At 44.2% G+C, this 20,601-nt stretch overlaps 2 protein-coding genes across 2 annotated transcripts; one reads left to right on the top strand and one right to left on the bottom strand.

Annotated features, from left to right (window-relative positions):
• LOC110433731 lies at positions 260 to 9,583 on the bottom strand. Its single transcript, XM_021456278.1, has 4 exons — positions 9,525 to 9,583; positions 2,902 to 3,013; positions 2,244 to 2,539; positions 260 to 395 (listed from the first exon to the last, which is right to left on the bottom strand). The coding sequence occupies exons 1-4, from the start codon at positions 9,581 to 9,583 to the stop codon at positions 260 to 262; spliced, it is 603 nt and encodes a 200-aa protein (XP_021311953.1).
• Positions 15,291 to 19,571, top strand: LOC8058235. Its single transcript, XM_002456003.2, has 7 exons — positions 15,291 to 15,862; positions 16,360 to 16,667; positions 16,796 to 17,518; positions 17,996 to 18,124; positions 18,212 to 18,415; positions 19,007 to 19,207; positions 19,303 to 19,571. Exons 1-7 carry the CDS (start codon positions 15,595 to 15,597, stop codon positions 19,426 to 19,428), a joined length of 1,959 nt encoding a protein of 652 aa, XP_002456048.1. The 5' UTR covers positions 15,291 to 15,594; the 3' UTR covers positions 19,429 to 19,571.

Here is a 20,601-nt window from a genome sequence, read left to right on the forward strand (position 1 = left end):
GCCTCCGGCCGTCACATTGAATCTTCATCTCCTGGGAGCGAAAAGATCAACATCAATAAAAGCAACTTCAGCAAATAAGCGGCGTAGCAAAATATGAATGCCTAGACTAAAAACAGAGTTTCAACGGACAGTCTACTAGAGCTCTCAAATTTAGATAGAAACTCAAAACCACCCTCCGACCCTCATTCCTATGGCTCCAGGCAAAGCCCCCAAAAAAGGTTTTAGTCTAATTTTCTCTCGCGTGCGAAACTTCTCCCCACTACTCCTCCGGTAGGTCCTCGACGACAAGCTCCTCTATGGGCACGGCTGCCCTCGCCGGCATGCCCTCCATGGCCGTAACACCTCTCAACGACATGCTCCTCTGTGGCTGTGACTTTCCTTGAAGGCACGCCCCTCTGTGGGGATAAGAGAAGAGAATTAGAGGGGATAAGAGAACAGAATTAGAAGTCGGAGCAGAGAAACATCACAACACAACAGGGAGGGGAAGGAAGATAAGCACAGGACAAGATTGTATTTGAACCATATATGTTTGTTGTTGTACTTGTCTAAATACCCTCTCTCATCTCTAGCGGTGGCAATATAAGCCAGCACAGGGGACGTGCTATACGCTGGCCGTTGGGCGGCAAGAAAAGTGCCGCCAAAATTTTTTTATTTCTGAATTGCTTCGTTGACCGAATTACTGTTATAATACTACATTGCTTCGTTGACCGAATTACTGTTAGTGGGCCAAAAAGTATGCCCAGCACCATTTGTACCAAGTTTTAAAAAGACCGTCAGCTTAGCTGGTTCCCACAATGGGCCGGGTCTAACTGAGACAAGCCGTGTGCTCTTAGGCCTTTGGGAAAGAACAAGTCCACTTCAGATCCCTCAACTTTTATGAAAGTTTGATTTTCATTCTTAAACTCTAAAACCGAATAAAATACATCTCTTAATTTTTAAAACCATGCACATTACATCCTTGACATGGTTTTAAAAGCGGTTTTTCTTTTTCTTTTTATTTATTTCGGCTGATTTTTTTGAAAAAATCACAGTAAATCATATAAAAATTATAAAATAGAAACTTAATTTCGTTGGACTTCAGATAATTAGATCTACATATTGAGTGTATAATATAGTATGTTTTAGTATAATTTTTTTATGTACCTTTAGATCTATGCTTTTCTATAATTAATTAGACTAATTATAGACTAATTATAGCTACAGTTTCTATGGTCCAATTGTGATGAAAATTATATGGTGGGCTAATTATTCTATGCTTGAGTTGTAGTAAAAATTTCATACTCACTGGATCATGTATTACTTAGTTATAGATTTATTTAGGTTTATATTTGTTAAATGTTAATAAATCTATAACTAAGTTATACATGATCTAATGAATATGGAATTTTTACCACAGTTTAAAATATAATAATTAGTCCAACATAAAAAATTCATCATAATTGGATCATACAACCTATAGCTATAAATTACTCTAATTAATTATAGAAAAACATAGATCTAAAGCTACAACAAAACTTTGTACTACTGTGTAGATATACTCATCTGGAGTCTAACAAAATCAGATTTACTATTTTATAAATTTTATGTGATTTACTATAATTTTACAAATATTCAACCGAAATAAATAAAAATGAAAAAGACAAAACTGCCTTCAAAACCGCTCATAACCATGTCAGAGACGTAATATACACGACTTCAGAAGTTAAAAGATGTATTCTACCCGATTTTAAAGTTTAGGAATGAAAAACAAACTTTCACGAAAATTAAGGGACTAAAAGTGAACTCACTTCTTCCTTTAGGAAACATGGGCTAGTAGTGTCTTAACGGCTGCAGCACAGGTTCGTCTAAGCCCATTCCTCTGCGACGGGCCTCTCAAAACTTCGCATAACAGCAGGCCGGGCCGGGGGATTTGAAAACTGAAAGCGAAAGGCAACCCCGTCTTGTTCCATCGCTACTCGATGCAGTTGTGCTGCCGGTCGTCGCCACCTCGGTACAGATCCATCCTGTTCCTGTGGCAGTCTGGCCTTCGGCGGTGCTGCTGCAATCACCAATCCACCGTACTACGTCATCCTGAACAGCGGTTTAACAAAACCGGCCGCCGGCCCATGACCAGCCCAGCCAAAACCATCATCACGGTTACACTGTGGTTTGGGCTGGAACCCATATACCCGACTAGGTTTCGAGAGACTCCTGCCCCGGTTACGGTCAGAAACCACCAACCCATCGAAACCCAGAAGCGATGCCTGTGAGCGGCGGCGGCGGCGGCGGGCGCGAGCCGGGCGCAGGCGGACGCGGCACTAGCGAGCGCGAGCTTGAGCCGGGCGCAGGCGGACGCGGCACCAGTGAGCGTGGCGGCGGCGGCGGATGCGGCACTGGCGAGCTCGAGCGCAATGTCGGCGGGCGCGGTGCGAGAGGGCACGGCACCAGGGAGCGCAGCACGGGAGGGCACGACACCGGCAGTCGCGAGGTCGAGCATGGCGCCGGCGGTCGCGAGGTGGAGCGCGGCGTCGACAATGAGGGCGACATCTTCGCTCAGGCTCTTGAGTTGGAGGAAAGATTTTGTGCGACCGAGAAAGCATGGGATCTGCGAGATGCCTGGGCATCTTTATCTGCTAGGCCGGAATTAGAGCATGACTCGCCGGACCTTGATGAAAACACCCGAGGCTCCGATTCTCCCTCTGCTCCTAATCCATCTGCACTGGACAAGGTCTCCTTGATATGCTGATCTTGATTATTTCTTGCCCATATTTGATATGTTGTGTGGATTATCTTGTTTTGTAGATTATCTGGTACCTTGTTATATTTCTAAGATAATATTCTTTTATACAACTTAAATTTTCAGAGATTAGAATTGAGTGAAAATCACTAGCATGTTGCGATGCACAGCAACACACTCTGCACCTGCAGCTGCACCGAAGATGTTGTTGTTTGCTTCAGTGAACATGTTTTCATGTCCCTATCTGACGACATTCTATATGCCTGCACTGCACAGTTACTTCTTTTTATGCCGATTCTTCAATTACATTCAGTTAGCCAACAGTACAATTACATTCAGTTATGCCGATTCTTCATTTTCCATTCAGTTAGCTGCTGCACTGTACAGTTACCTCCTACAAGTAGTTAATTGGTTTCTAGTTACTTTTTTCTATTTTTGTGTTGCTTTATTAAAAGCTTACAGTAATCTCTGTGTTGAGCCTTGTCTGTGAAATTTGAGATATAAATCATAATGCTTTGCCCAAGACTTGATAGTGTTCGTTAGTACCTCATTGTTTACAGTAGATGTGCAGATGCATGCTGTGAAATTTGAGATATAAATCATTCGTCAGTGCATCATTGTTTACAGTAGATGTGCAGATGCATGCTGCAGAAAGCAATCCTTTTCAGTGTAAAAGCTGGTCCATGCATTTGCATACTATAGGTCAGAGACTCCTCTCTGTCAGAGCACTGTATAGCAGAAAGCAATGTATTTGTATATTTGTGTAAAACCGGACAAATCCGTCGACCAAACCAAGCCAAGCCAACCCGGCTAGGACGCTAGAGCCGTTGTGTAACCACGGAAACCAGACCAGCCCAGTCCATTTGCTAAAAAAATGGGTTGGGTTACAAACCCGCTCAAAGCTGGAAAACCCAAACCACGAACAGGATGAGTACTACGCTCCTCGACGCTTTCGTGCTCTAGCGCTCCACTCGATCCTCCTGTACCATCGCTGAGTGTGCAATACCTTAGCCTGCCGTGCATCGGGAGGCGGGCCGCCAGGTGAAGGTGAAGCATCGGCGCACGCACGGGCGCTGCGATGGCACTGCGGAGCGACCACGCACAAAATCCACCAGACCGTACCCCTGTCGGTCACCCAGCCGTGTGGTTCCAGTTCCACCATGCCCTGCCGCTGCCGGCCATGTCTCGCTGAGTCGATCCGCACGCGTGATTCGTGATCGAAAAGGCTGCCTCCATCACCCATCAGTCCATCCGCCGTGGAATCGAGGGTGATACGGCTCGCACCCCGCGAGCTTTGGCGTCTTCGTCTTGGCCGCTCTCGCATGCGTCCGTCCCAGGCGCTCGTCGCCTTTGACAGTGCGGTTTTTGTGTTCCCTACAGAGGAGAACACGGGTATAAGGCAGGTTTGCAAACCTCTATTTTTTCCCTTTTCCTCGGTAATTCCCAGATGCCAGCGACCTACTATAGCCATAATTATCTGGGAACAAAACTGGTATCTGACTTCAATCGTAGCATGCCAACCCTGACTCAAGGACTCGAAATGGACTTCGGGTGACTATTTCAAAGTATCGGGCTTAGGCCCATCATACACGGATTCAAGCTATCCTATCCTATGAATGCTGAAAGCCTGAAACCAGAGCCTGCCTCCGTTAAATTCAGCCCATGGCCGCGGTCGTTCAACAGAGAGGTTTGCTAATACGACGAGGACACCTTGCTTTTTTTTTTTTTGTCAACTTTCTGTTCACATAGACATGACACAGAAAAATCATCTGCTCCTGCCTTCTTGCTCTTGATCAGCTAGAATAAGAATACTAGTCATCGCAATCCATATGCACAAAAAAGAAGAAGGCTCGAAAATGTTTTGTAAGTAAACAAAGGGGATCAATCAACAGCCTCTCATCGTGTTCTTCTTGCTCAGCATTGGGCCCTTGCCAGAAGAATTGTGACCTAGCAGCCGGGCAGGGATACGGCGCTAGCCTGTCCGATCTGCACTGTGACACGATTGGAATGCTACACTGTTTATGGACAAGAATTGCTGAAATCTGGGCCGGTGTCCAGTGTCCAGTGGCCACACCTCTCTCTCTCTCTCTCTCTCTCTCTCTCCCTGATGGACATAAAGACATCAATAACAGCGTAAGTTGTTGGAATGTTCATTTTGATTTTTTTAACGAAAAAAAAAAGCAACGACTCTTGTACTGATTTCTCTATTCTCTTATCATTTGCAATGAGTTGCAGTTGCACAGAGAAGATTCCTACTGCTCCTGCCGTCTTGTTCAATACTAGGGGCCAAGAGTGGATTCAGAGATGGAGATACCAGCAGCCGCAGCAGCAGGAATCCCAGGTTTTTGTATGTTCGATGAATGATTGAATCCGTCTCATCTCATTGCTGTTGGAGCTAGCTAGCTAGACTGACTGCCGTATTGGCTTCATCTACCAACAACAGAATTCAAATTAGCATGCCAGCTTAAACGTTCCTGGCGCGGACCCGCTGGAATTTCAAAAATAAGCACAGACACCACTTGCATTACCTTTATGCCATGCTACTCAGATGTTTTGCTGGATCGCTAATTTAAAAACCAAAATGCCGATATGTCCAAAAACGTTTGTGTTACATATCATTAATTGACATTTTTACATTCCACACTACTACTCCGATCCTAATGTGTTGGTCAAACCTTGATAACAAATACTAGTACTCCTGTACCTGATCACATGAGAGAACACCCCTGATTTGCAGTTGCAGGGCGACACCTCCCCCGCTTTTCCAGCAACGGGTTTAATCATGAGCCTGGAAGGCTGGAACTAAACAAACCTCCGGGGGCACTTTCCTGGGAAATCTCCCATCCCACGGTGTGTTCGCTCGCATGTGGCGCGGTGGACGACGACGACGACGACGACGGATGCGTCCAAAACCTGATCGGCATAAAGCTTGCTCTGCTTTGCCTTTGCTCCAGCGCCTGCAGCTATAGATTATCCCTTACACCATACAAGGACATGTGCATCGGAAGGTAGTAGCCTCCCAATCGTAATTAACAAAATCTTTATAATAACCTACCAAGCGAAACGACTCGGTTATGTTCATGTTCTTGGTGTTGGAGCCATGCACTGTGCACGACAAGGGAATAATTTGAAGGACGATGCATGTTTGGAGACCTGCGGCCACGATTGTTTGTTTGGCTAATAAGCTATGGCTGAAACTATAGTTCGCTGATTTGTTATGAGAAACCAACATTATTAAATGACTGACAGATTCGACAGATTAGTTCAAGCGAACTATGCGCGTCCGCGAGTTTTTTTTCAAAAACAAAAAACGCTTCAAACAAAAAGAGGCCGAGTATGTATATCTTGTGGACACCTGGAGATTCATGTACGCAACACGGCGCCGTAAGCACATGAAGTACAGATTCACGGAGTATAGTTAATCCGGCGGTTAAATAAATAACTTAATAACAGGATAATGTAGCATCTGTGTGAGACTGTGAGCCAACTAGCTAGCAGCTAGCTAGCTTGGCGTCACGGATGGGAAAATTAAAGCAAAACTATGTGAGGATGTCGTAATGGCAGTTAGCTTTTCAACTGCATACAGATGGCTGGACACGACTTGTGTGGTTGGAGTTGGACACGACTGAGCTGTACTAGGCTGTAGTAGTGATTTTCCACCGTTAGGAGGAGTACTATGCATCACCGTCTCTTGCGAAGAGCAGCTTTCGCAGAACGAGGGAAGAGATGAGGTGATGTGCACTGCCCGTCGCCAGGGGCCAGCAGTATTGTGTTCCATCGGATCACGACCGTGCTTGTAATCCGTTCTCTGAACCCATGATTATGTTGGGAACACAATCACAACCCAAATTGCCCATTTGCTTCTGCTTTTTTGCCCCGTTATTGATGAGATCAAAACATCTAGCTGGATCGGGGAACTTATTATTCTGTCGACGATAAGGGTTATCAAAACTGATCCGTCATATCAGTCCGTATGCATGCATATGGCGTGCTACTGCTAGAATAAGAGCGAGAGAATTCGTTCCTTCCGCCTCGTTCATGTGGCTAATAAGTTAAAGCAAAAAATACTGTTATCTGATTTATTATGATAGAAAAACACCGCTAAATATTTGGTAGATTCGGCTGATAAAGCGCCTAAGGCCTTGTTTTGTTCACCCCAAAAATTAAAAACTTTTTATCCGTCACATAAAATCTTGCGGCACATGCACGGAGTACTAAATATATATCAAAATAAAAACTAATTACACAGTTTACCTGTAAATAATCGCGAGATGAATCTTTTGAGTCTAGTTAGTCTATAATTAAATAATAATTGTCAAATAAAAACGAAAGTGCTATAATACTGAAAACTAAAAAAATTTCACAACTAAACAAGCCTAAGCAAACAAGACGGAATTCGTCCCCGTGCCATGCATGTAGCATATACATGTACCGTACTAGTACCCGTTTGTATGGACTCAACACTCAAGGTCAAGGACCCCCAAAATCTGCCCTAGCTAGCTAGTGTCATGCGTGTCGTCCACTGATGCATCTTTGGCCTCTTTCCCTTCCGACCCTCCAACATTCACAACCCGTTTGTGACTTTTGTGTGGACTCAGCACTCAAGGACCCCGAAACTGTTTAAACACACTTGCGTTGCCGGGCCACGGGACCATGCAACGCGATGGATGACCAGGTGGAGCAACGCTTAAATAAAAACAAGCCCAAGGACCAATGAGATCAAACCAAAAGATCGACGGTCCCTCTAAAAAAATTGATTATTCACAACTTCACTGTCATTAGAAAGATGACCGATCATTATTATATATTCATACATGCATGGGCTCCAATATATCCCGGCCCCTCGGTCACGCATGCACCACCAACAGTCGGGTCCTGGTAGTGGGCATCAGGGCATGACAGGGCGATGATTCAGACACAATCTTTTTGTCTAGCTGTCACTCTATCCAATGCAATTCTCGGGTGTATGACACCGCATTGTTGGAATAGGATAGGATAGAGAACAAACTTTAATCTGCATTGGGCGAGTTTATGCTGTGTACGTGTATGCCCGGCCAGAGAGACTACAAGCTCCATCATTTGGGCAAAGCAAAAGCACCGAACCAGATGAGTTTAGGTGCCAAATAGGACTAGTATTATTTGAGACGACGACCTAAAAAGCATCGGTGATCAGCTGGACATACATAAATTGAGGAATAATAATGCTACAAGCAAGTAAACTATAGCTGCATGCTTCTGACATTTCGACCGAGTTTTACCGTCGAGGGCCGGGGCTACTACAAGGCTGGCCGTGATGCATGGCCGATGGTTGTTGTTGCAGCTACCAGGCGTGGTCTCATTTGCTGGGCAGGCAGCTGGGCCGAGCCTCGCTTAGCTGGTCTAGCTAGCGTGGTACCTGTACGATCAATGATTTGGATATGGTACGTATTATAGTGAGTACGTACTGTATAGTCTAATAATGCTACTTTTTTTTTTGAACTTAGTCTAACAATGCTACTGTTATGAGAGACAGAATAAACTACGCACCTCAGAACTTTTGTGCTGGTACGTGTACGGTGGTAATAAGTGCAGTAGTCACTAGTAAACCTGATGGAGTAAATTATAAATAACACTCCTTCCGTTCGAATAAGTTTGATCCACTTTTAGCTTGATTACTGCACAAAATGCGCATGGAGAGAGAGAGAGCCCCCGACCCCCGTCGCGGTAAACAAGAACAAATCTCGCGACATCCTTTGACTGAACAATGAATGGGAGCGCGCAGGACGGACCTGCATGTGCCTGTGCGTGGCCTGACGCTGTACGTGTGCGTATTCATGCCACAGACGCGCGCGGCACAGCACTGGGATCATCAGTCGATCGTGCTGCAATTCTAGTGAGACAAGAGTCAGGCCGAGGCGTTGAATTCCTACTGTAGCAGCCTCAGCCCTAGCGCGCGCACGGCAAAGCCGCCATGCGCACACAGCTGGAGCGCGCGCGCCGCGTTGGTGCCGCCCCATCTGGCTCTGGCCATCAACAGTGTCGGTACGTCGCATGCTGCCGTCTCGTATTCCGTTCGATCGTTGGGTCTACTCCGTAGTACTTGGCACAGGGAGGCCGGGACCGGTCGCGGTCGCGGCCACACTTGTGATGATGGTGGTGGTCGGTCATCATTACATGTGTGTTTCACCTCGTTTAATTATATTTAAAGACACATGTTGTGCATGAACGCCTGAGCGTGAGATCTAGATATGGATGTACTACTGTACGTCTCCCAAAAGGTTGAACTGGGAGAAGAAACCCGGGTGGGTGGGGGGTGGGAGGGATAGATAATCTGGATCTCATCAGGGTGTTCATTGACCGGTCATGCATGCACCTCTAGCACGTACGCACGCGTGGCAGATCGCACATGCATGTGCCTGTGCATGCGCGCGCATCAAACGGTCCTTGTTTCCGCTTGTTCTTTTATTTGTCCGCTGATGGCGCTCCCGTGTGCAATGTTGATTCGATGTGTATATATGCATATATATGCCGGCCGGGGAGCCCAGCAGGACCGGTACCACAAATCTGTGTTGTGGTGGGTATTCCAAAACTAGGGAACGTGCCGCGCGGGGCGCCGGGGGTGCTCACATGCATGATGAATGGCGCAAGAGCCGAGCCGACTAGTAGCCGAGCCCAGCCGCGCACCGGCACATGCATGTTCCGCAAAAAGGGCTCGGTGATTCCTTCGTCCTAGGTGAGAATCCCGATCAGTGTCAGGTCAGGGCATCTACTAGCTCTTCCGCGGCAGCTTTCTCACTTTTCTCCCTCTCACGCGCGCGGGGCCACGTACCGTACCCTTCTTGCAGTTGCACTGCGGCGCTGCACCTGCACCCCGGGGCCCTGGCCCATGGTCCCAGCAGTCAGTAGCTCAGTACTCCTACGCAAGTCAAAATTCACGCTGGGGACGGTGGCAGTAGAAAGGGCTGTGGAGGCGAGTCACTTTTCCCCGTGCCATGTGCAAAAGTGTAACGGCATGCAGAGGCGCAGAAAGGGTCCGTTAGTTTTCACCCGTGCATGTAACCGCAGGGAGCAGCTGTGAGTGGGTGACACGACGCGACTTGCGGCTGCGCGGGAAATCGGCGGCGGGGCCTACAAGGCAGCAGTGGGGGATCGGCGGATGGGCCCACAAGGCAGCAGTGAAACGCGTCTCAACCTTCGACCGTTACCGTTAGATTCACCCGAGCCCCGAGGAGGGGAGCGCCTTTCGGCTGCGTGGCCCGACGGGCTAGAGACAAAAGGGAGCACGCGAGGATTTTTCAACTTATTCTGCCACTGACGTGTGGGCCCAAACTGGAACCCACGCGGAAGTGGGCAAAGGAGGGCCTGTGCCTAGCGGCGCATGAAAAGCTGCGCCCTAGGGTTCGGGTACCGCGATTCGGCCGGCGCTGGCGCACAAGCCGATTGGTCGATTCACACAAATTTTCAAGATTCTCTGTCACATCGAATTTTTGGTCACATGCATGGAGCTTTAAATATAGACGAAAATAAAAACTAATTACACAGTTTACCTGTAATTTGTGAGATGAATCTTTTGAGCTTAGTTACTCCGTGATTGGACAATATTTGTCAAATAAAAACGAAAGTGCTACAGTAGCCAAAAACTCAAATTTTTGCCAGCTAAACAAGGCTTTACCGGATATGCCCTCGTCTTTTGCCTCGACGAGCACATACTACGACGGCGCTGGTCATCAAACAATTTAAACTTTGATTAGAATTATATCAAAAATACTAATACTAATAAAATAAAATAAGTAATAAATTTATTTCAAGATATAAATGCTGATATTATTTTCTATAAACTTAATTAAATTTGAGCTAGTTTGACTAACACACTTTCCATAATTATGTTCTTTTTTGAGAGCAGTGCCTATGGTGCAGGTCTGAGGGTAAATGATTTTAGACGTGTTTATATGGACTATATACACCGAACTTTAATTTGTAATAAGTCATTCAGTCTCCGATGATAAGTCCAGAACCAATGTGTAAAGAAGACTCTCGCTTCCATGTGTAAAAGAACACATTGGTCTCTAAATAAGATTATTATAAAAATATATACAAAGATAAATATAAGAATACTTATTATGCACCATAAATACTAAAAAGTCTCATATATATTTGGTCATAACTTCTTGGGATGAGAATGGCACTCAGTGTAGGATGGAGGGAGGCATATGTTGAACTGCGATAGCACGTAAGGTACCAAAATTATAATTCTACCATGACTAGTACTGGTGGTGCCATATTGATGGTTGGCCCATTGATCATCTTCGACAACGAGGTGGTCAATGCTCTTTCGATGTGTTAGATGATCATGCAAAGTTTTTAAGATTTCTGGGTGATGCTTCGGCGGAGGTCATTGTCTATGATTTGAGGGGGATGCTCCAACAATGGCCATTGGTTTTGTTGAGTTTCACTATATCAGAAGTTCAAAACTATGCAATCATCAATGACATATATTGGGGGTGAGAAAATGGCATTATGGGGTTCTAGATTTACTATAGTGTATATTTCTTACTATCTATGGACCGGCAACATAGATGTAATTATTTTCTAGAATCCTTTTGTCTTTGAAAATAAAGTAGGTCTTGAATATCAATGTCGTACTCCCTCTGTTTTTTCTAAGTGTCACATTTGGTTTGTCTTAAGTCAAACATTACAATCTTTGATCAATCATTTTTAAAAATCCTTATAGTTTGACGATATATGAATTATATATTATGATAGTATTTCTCATAATAATTTTTAAAAATATAAATCTTATGACATGAAATAATACAATTTTTTTGAAATCAATGGTTAAAGATAGACACGTTTGACTTAGGATAAATTAAATGTGACACTTAAAAGAAAGAGGGAAGTACGTCTCTAAAATGAAGCAATTTATGATCCGAACACTGATTTTTATAAGTTCCAATGTGCTCCCTCCATCCGGAGAAGAATATAAATTCTAGAACAATAGCAAATTAAAGCCTCTCAAGTTTAACTAAATATATATATATAAAGTTATAAGTATTACTTTTTTTTCTGCGAACGAAGTTATAAGTATTACGATATCAAATAAGTATCATAGATGGGTAGAACTTCGTTTCTTATCTTAAAAATGAGTATCATAGATTTAGCATGAGATATATTTTTATAAAATAATTATTTGGCAATATAAACGTTAATATTTTTAACTATACATTCAATCAAACTTTGAGCACTTCAATCAAGAATGCACCTAAAATTGCATTCTTTTCTAGAACTAACTCCTATAGTCCTATCAAAAGATAGCTCCTTTCTCGAGACTAATTGTTTTGTAGGAGTATCAAACAATCATTGCCTGCACAAGCTGTAACATTGACATTCTTTAACAATAATATTTAACATAGCCATGCAAATCAAGAAAATTTCCACGCCGCCAACCAAACCCAAAACGTATAAAAAAACAACAGGGAAGAATAATTGACAATCATGCATGCGGCAGCTGTTGTTGAACAAGGGGTTTCGTGCCAAGACATTATTATTATGACGCAAAGCTCTACTCGAACCGGGATTAAAAACTACTTCTATGCGAACAGAGCATCGAGCATTCGAGCTCACATATTTCCAACAAAAAGCGAGGTTAAAACTGAACAAATTATACTTGCCCCGGTCTAATTAATCCAAAACGCTACTGAACGCCAACACTATTTCTTGTCAGTTGTCAGTTTGTGAATTGTGAGAGGAGGCAGCAGCGCCGTAGCAGCAGTGCAGCTGCAGCACCCACTCTGCTGTGGGGGATCCAGGCCCACGCGTGAATCACTCCACGCTGGAAGTGGGGCCTCCGAGGCGCATGTGCCGGGCTGGGCTACGCTGGAGCGGGGCCCGCGCCGTATCTGCAGGAAAAGGAGGGGGGTTGTGGGGACGCGGGGAGCTGGGGAGTGGGCCCCAGTCAGCGCGAGACTGGACTGTGGGCGTGGAGCGGGAGCCACCCGTGCCGCGGTAGGGGAGCAGCCAACGGCTGCGATCGCGTGCACGCCGCGCCTCCTCCCGCTAGTCCGTCCCGACCGTTTGGGGTTGGGGCCGGTTGGTGGCTGGGGGTACTGTGCTGCTGCCGGGGTAATATTGGCACTCCTCGCTATGGGATGGGGAATCACTCCTTTTGCCGGCGCAAACAGGTGGTTTTTCTTCTAAGAGCATCCATCCGTTTTACAAATAAGCTTTGCATTCATGTATTTACAAAAAAGTTTTAAAAATACTTATCCAACGGTTTGGCATTTAGACTTTGCAATTTTGTTAACTTGGCAAAAAGAAAGGAAGGATTGGCATATATGCCAAACCTGTTCACACTTGGCAATGGAAAATTGGCGCGAAGTGATTAATGCCAAACCATTGGAGGTTGCCTCTTTTCACCTTTGCCATATTTTTTTGAGACTAAACTCCCTCATTTGCCAAACCAATTATGCAAAACGGTTGGGGATGCTCTAAGGCCCTGTTTAGATTGGAGGTAAAACTTTTTTAATGTCACATCGGATGTGTAGAAAGAATGTCGAGAGGGGTTTTTTATAATCTAATAAAAAAATAAATTACATAGCTCGTCTGGAAACTTTAAGACAAATCTATTAAGCATAATTAATCTGTCATTAGCACATGTAGGTTACGGTAGCACTTAAGGCTAATCATAGACTAACTAGGCTTAAAAAATTCGTTTCTCGATTTTCAACCAAACTGTGTAATTATTTTTTTTTATCTTCATTTAATGTTCTATGCATGTGTCCAAAGATTCGATGGGATGGATGAAAAATTTTTGGGTGGGGAACTAAACAGGGCCTAACAGGTTCTATGAAATATTTGCACCGGCTTGTAGAGTGGAATTTTGAAGAACTCCTCTATCGAAAATAGGAGGAAAAAGGCAAAGTCAAGTTCCTATTATTTCCATGCGAAATTTAAAAACGTAATTTCTTATTCTTACATACAACAATAGTGTACTTTATGATCAATACATGGATGATGATCCAGGATCACTAGCATCGTATTTTAGAGTATTTGCCTGTGTGAATGAGGATCTTGACAAGTTATATATCAATACTACTCGTGTCGTTGTAACTATCTGCACTCATTTCAATATCCACGTAACAATCTATTGTAATTAGCACGGATTCCATATAGAATTCACAGTTAATTGCAATTTAAGGAAGCTAACTATCATGTATATTATGTTATATTGTATAGCCTTATACAAATTTAAGAAACGGATATATAATTTCATTTCAAACAAAATAGATTGAACTACCTCAAAAATTCAATTGAACTTAACATGGTTCACCATTCCCCTATCCACCTACCGCAAAAAGTTTTTGTATTAAGCTCTTGATATACGTCTATATTTGTTTATTTTAGTACTTCAGGTGCTTCTCTAGCGAATAATTCAAATATGTTTATGAATGAAGATAAGATATTCTAAACACAATCTATATGTGTATTTGCGAAACCATATACATAATTACATGTCTCAACTCTCAACAATGTTTTCACTTTTTATATATGTAGTTAGTATTCATAAAAAAAATCACAATAGTTGGGTAAAAGATGAGTAAAAATGTGACGTGCATAGCAATATATATAAGAGTATTTGAAGATTTTTCAGTGTGGGTGGGGGTGGGGGGAGGCACATCCCCTACTAAGCCCTTGGTTCCACCAGATATGTGGAAATCGTTTAGTCCAATTGAACTTAACTTAATATGGTGTATAAATAAAAAAAATTATTGGCGAATGAGACAATTAACACACGAAACGCAACATGGTTAACATAGCTTTGTGCGACATGGTTAACAAATGAGGTTTCTTTGCAGTTGGTTCTCTATAGATAATGCACTAATAGGCAGATCTGATTGCAGTAAGATCCACCTGTCAATGACTTAATAACTACAGGGGAATCAAATGCTTTACTTAGGGTTTGTTTGGTTTCCCTTGCTAAATTTTAGGCAGCTAAACTTTAGTCACTTTAGTAGAAACTTTCCAATACATTGACTAACATGAGTTAAAATAGTTTAGTCCCACCAGTCATCCAAGAATAGTTAAAATAATCTTAGCTGAGTAAAATTTAGTAAGGAAACCAAAGTGGACCTTATAGGAAGAGCATAAGGATATCACTTAGAAAAAAAAGCAATGGAAGAGAAGAGAGAAAGAAGAAGAGAAGATGGGAAACAAAATCTGTTTTGCATCCGTCATGATATTTCTAGCCACGACCAGAAAACAAAATGATATTTCTTGTCAAACCTAAGCAACAGCTAAACCTCTTGTAACCGACGGATTCCATCTGTCTCCATACGCAAAAAACCTGCTTCTACCAACAGTAGCAACAAGGGAACGAACAAAATCAAACAATAAAAACCTTTGGGATACAGACAACAAAACCAAAAGCTAGAGGCTCCTCGTCTCCTACCGACTACCGTTCAGGCGCACTTCACCACACTAAAAAAGTTAATTAATTTAATGACCCAGTCACAGCCAGAATTAACATGCCCTGCTCTGCTCCAAAAAATAAATAAATAAAAACCCAAATCACTGTTCCATAAGTACCCTCCCTCCTCCTTCCCGTTCCGCCTCTCCCCTCTTCTTCTCTTGTCGCCTCCCCTCCGCCGCTTCCGCTGTTCGCAGTGCTGCCGCCTCCCCTCTTCTCTTCGCCCGTGAGGCCGTTCCGCCGTCCCGGAGGCTCGAACCCCTCGGCCAGCGCACGGGACCCTAAACCCTCCCCACTCGCGCGGGGTTCGCCCGCGACGCATGCGCGGCGGCGGCGGCTGGTAGCCTCGGCCGCCGGCGATCGCCGGAAATCTGTGGGGGACAGTGCGGCGGCTTTTACGAACGCCGGAGACGGCGGGGGTGGGGAGCGTAGCGAGATGGCGGCGGCGGGGAAGGGCTGGGCCGAGCGGGTGCGCCGCGGGGTGAGGACCGCCTGGTTCATGGTGGCCATGGTGGCCTCGCTGCTCGTGGCGTCGGCGCCGGCGCTGGTGGCAGCGGGCGACGTGGCAGTGGCGCTCTGGCTCGAGGTGCGGCTCGGCTGCTTCCGCGGCGACGGCCTGCGGGGCCACCTCCAGCGCTACCGTTTCCGGAACTCGCTTGCCGACATACCTCTGGTCTCCGTCGTTCGATCCATCGTCATCACCTGTAAGCCCTCCGCTGCCTGCTAACTCCTCATTGATGCTTCAAAACGGGCAAACGACCTAACCAACCTGTTCGTTTGAGTTGGATTTCCTTTTCTTGTTCTCCCCTGTGTGATTATTTGCTCTGGTGATGTGTATGTTTTACTTTGTAGAATTAAAAATTTTGGGGTGAGGTCTTAGCTTGAGAAGATCTTTTTGCATTCCTCTATGAGGATTTGGTGATCTGAAAGATACAGTAGTCACTACGTATGTGCTTGTCTTCTTTTGCTTGGACGGAGCTTTCGGCGAAATCTGCGTGTATCTGCAGTTATTAATCACAGAGTATAGCTGTTGCTTGCTTTCTTTTCTTGGGATGTAGTTAAACTAAGCCTGTTGTTTAGCTGGACTGGTTGTAAGAAATTTGGAACCTCTCGGATCAGTTTCAAGTATGCGTCTACCAAGTTCTGCTCTATTCTTTATTTGGGAGCAAAAGACTAACCTTATGTTCTGCTGCTTCTGCAGGTGTATACCTCATGTCTGATACTTCTGGCCTCTCTCATGGTCCTTACCTTGGAACAACAACTTTCTGTTCCTTGGCTTCTCTGCTCATCTTGTTAATTAAGGCATCTGTTTATAGTCCGGCTCAGGACATTGGACCTGAGCTCTCGCCATCATTACCAGATCACAATCTCAATCTCAAGAAGCTATGGGGAATGCCTGTACTTTTCCTGTCTTCCTTGGTGTTTGCTCTTGGCCATGTTATTGTTGCTTACAGAACAAGCTGTAGGGCTCGACGGAAGCTTCTCATTCACCGCATTGACCCTGAATCGGTATGACTGCCATACATTTGGTCTTCTAAATCTCACTTGTCATCAATTTATAAATAATCTGCAACTTGATCATTGGTTGATGTAAACTTTGATGATTTATGAATTTGTTGTTTTCCTACTGCTTTCAGATTTTAGCATACAAGAATGCCTTCTCTGGATGCTACAAGGTTCCAAGGTCTCCTACACCATACAGTGGAAAGCTTTTTACAAGGAGTGAAAGTGAGACAAAGAGAAAAACACTTATCCAGGAGGATCATGATCTGCCAATCAGTTTTCTTGCAGACAGTGATAGCATGTTCATTGCTTGCCAGGGGATCACTATACACTACAAAGTTTCTGATCCAGCAGCCAGCCTACCTTCATCCCCTGACTCCTTTTCAGAGAGAGATACTCATCACGATGTTATTTCATCAAGCATTTCTCCTAGAAGACAGAGGCATGAGAGTCCACCATCTGCTTCCTCTAATACCCGCCGTCTTCTGAATAGGAGCTTTAGCCATCAATATCATCATACTTCGCTATATGCACCACTATTGGTCGAACCAGTGGCATCTCCAACTTTGTTGGATGATATCCCTCTGATGTGTCTTGATGATGGCAATGCTGATGGATGTTTGAATCATGTGGGCTTTGATCTTGAGGCTGGAAGGCAGGGTAAATTTGCTGTAGTTTTGGTACATGGATTTGGAGGGGGAGTATTCTCGTGGAGACATGTTTCCAGTTTGCTAGCTCGACAATTGGGCTGCACTGTGATGGCCTTTGATCGCCCAGGATGGGGATTAACATCTCGACCTCGCAGAAAGGACTGGGAAGATAAGAAGTTACCGAATCCATATGAGCTGGAGTCTCAGGTAATCCTTTTCTCCACTCAAAATGCAAGTCTAGTATCTACAGGCAGCATTTGGTCAAAAATTTGATTTTACCGCTTAGTATATACTTCACTGGAAAAAAAAGGTCTCATAGAGCATTAAAAAATAGTGCATAAACACGAGGAATCTTGTCTTCATAGACCACATTTCTGTCAGAATTTTTTTCATTTTTATAAGTAGAATCACCTGAATGTATATTTCTACCATCTACCCTCAGGGATATATTGTCTATGAAGTATTAAGTGTTTTATGCTACTAACAGCTTGTAAGAGGACACCTTTTTTGTTTATTATAATAACTACTGTCTTAAATTTAGTCCAGTGGGCGCAAAAAACCTCCTGCGCTAAACATTGTATTTCCCTTTCTGTACTTAGAAGAGATCATGTTTACAAACAGCATTTTATATGATTTTGTGTAGTTATTTCATGTTTACAAACAACATTGTATGATCCTTTGCAGGTTGATCTTCTTATTTCATTTTGCTCAGAGATGGGATTGCACTCTGTGGTTTTAGTTGGTCATGATGATGGAGGGTTGCTTGCCTTGAAAGCTGCGGAGAAGCTGCGCACTTATGGAGTTGATAGAAAGGTACTTTGAGAAATTAGCTTGTTGTTTTGGATGGAAGTTAACACATCATGCAAGGTTGTACTGAATGTTATTTGTTTGCTTTTGCAGGTTGAAGTGAAGGGAGTAGTTCTTATTGGTGTAAGCTTATCAAGAGAAGTCATTCCTGCATTTGCTCGTATACTCCTGCATACACCTCTGAGGAAAAAGCACATGGTTCGACCACTTCTACGCACTGAAATCACTCAGGTCATCAATCGGCGGGCATGGTATGATGCCACAAAGTTGACCACAGAAATTCTTAACCTATACAAGGTAAGCACACTTAGCGGTTCTTACATCTCCCTTTAATACATTTTTCAAATAATTGATTTTCATGCTAGTTTCGGGAAGCTTTCATACAGATGTGATGCATATAATCTTGTGTTTATTGCACTGCTGTTATTTTGTCCTGCGAAAGAAAAGATGCTTACATCTTACTCCATCCATTCCAAATTATAGGTTGTTTTGGGGTTTTCTAGATACATAATTTTTATTATGTACTCTTCCAATTTATAGGCCGTTTTGGCATTTTTGATACACAACTTTTGTTTTGTATATAGACATATCGTATACCTAGGAAAGCCAAAACGACCTATAATTTGGGACATTGGGTGGTATATAGACTAATAGACATAATGTATATCTAGGTACATGTCAAAAGCTATGTTCTTAGAAAAGCCAAAATGATCTATAATTTTGGGACGGATGGATTAGTCGTATTCAATAACTAATTTCAGGACAGCTATTTAGTACCTGGAGCCTTCCTGTTCCGTCCATGTGAAAACATGCAATGTTAAAATGCACATGCTTTGTTCATTCTGTGGACATCGAGGTGTTGACCGACTTGAATTGATTTTGTGTTAGGCTCCACTATTTGTTGAGGGCTGGGATGAAGCACTTCATGAAGTAGGCCGGCTCTCGTTTTCTACTGTCCTACCATCAAAAAGAGCAGCAGATTTACTAAAATCAGTGGAAGACCTTCCGGTTCTGGTGGTAGCGGGCTCCGAGGATGCTCTTGTTTCTGTGAAGTCGGCACAAGCCATGGCTTCGAAACTTGTAAATTCTGTAAGTAATCTGCTCCCACTTGTTCGTGATTTTTGTAGGGACTTGATTTTGTCTGACAGGTATTCTTAACAACCCACTGCTTTTTACTTGTGCAGAGGATAATAACTATATCTGGGTGTGGACATCTGCCGCATGAGGAGTGCCCCAAGGCGTTGCTCTCTGCTCTTTCTCCTTTCATCTCTACATTGGTACCCTCAGAAGATTTGTTGCAAAGACTGTAGAATATACTCGTTCCTTTTCGTTCTTCTTAAGATTTTTTTTCCCAGTGTTTCCGTCCTCCACATTGAGTAGACCCCTCTAGTTGGTGAGTTTGTATGAGCCAGTGTAGCGCAAAGTAGTAGTGGAGCCTGACCCAAAATCTCAAGGGTTCGTAGAGCTCCCCTGATCTTTTTTTGTCACATGTAATGGTTTCCCCCGAACGATTTCAATTAAGCAAGTTGAATCTGTACAGCACATGCTTTGTTCCGTTCCTCGTCAGCCTGAGTAGATATAGATATATAAATATATTTAAAGGACTGGGATAGGTGAAGCATTTTCGGTACTCAGCAGCACATGTCCTGATTGGCTTTGTGGCTGGTATCATGTGCTGTGGATCCAGCAGGGGATGCGTAACAGTTCTTTTGAATGAGCACAAGTGGTGGAGGTTGAGAGAGGTGTAGCTGAGCAAATAAATTTGAAGATCTTCCTTCCACTCAAGCGCCTCCGCCCTTACGTGGTCCTTGCTTTGTGATTCACAGGGGAGCCACAATGCTCTTGGTTGTGCCACCCACCAGGCGATGGGAAGTTGGCAGTTTGTTCATCAAACTTCACAGGCGATCACCGTGGCCCTGTGGGGATGCTTCTGATTGGTAGTTGGCTATTTACACTCGCGGGATTGATTTCCTATAAGGCTCCCTTTGGGCTCCCTTTGGTAGCGCTCCCTTTGGGCTCCCTTTGGTAGCAGCAAATCCTGGAGGGATCCCGGCCTTTTCCCTAGGAGGGAATCCTGCCCGGCTATTTTCCACGGACCACAACACGCGTCTATTTGGAATTCCACCACCCGGGTCTCTCGGCCCCACAAGAGTAGGGTTTTCACATGGAATTCTGCCTGGCCTCCAGACACGGGGCGTCATTCTCGTTCGTTTTCCTCGACTCAACTACCCTCCGTCGCCTCCCCTCCGCCTCGCCTCAACTCTCCTCCATCTCCGTCCTCACCTCGACTTCTCCTCCGTTGCCGCCATCGTGCGACACCAGCACCACCGTCTCCCGACTCCGCAGGTGAGCTCGCTTCCATCTGCTTCCACCTCGCTTTTGCTAGATTTTAGATGATAATTATTAGACATGATTTCATATTTGAAATATCATTTTTGTATGGAGAGACTTATTCCTGAGATTTTTCACGGTTTTGTGGTTTC

The sequence above is a fragment of the Sorghum bicolor genome, chromosome 3 (assembly GCF_000003195.3).
Source record: "Sorghum bicolor cultivar BTx623 chromosome 3, Sorghum_bicolor_NCBIv3, whole genome shotgun sequence".
Classification (NCBI taxonomy): domain Eukaryota; kingdom Viridiplantae; phylum Streptophyta; class Magnoliopsida; order Poales; family Poaceae; genus Sorghum; species Sorghum bicolor.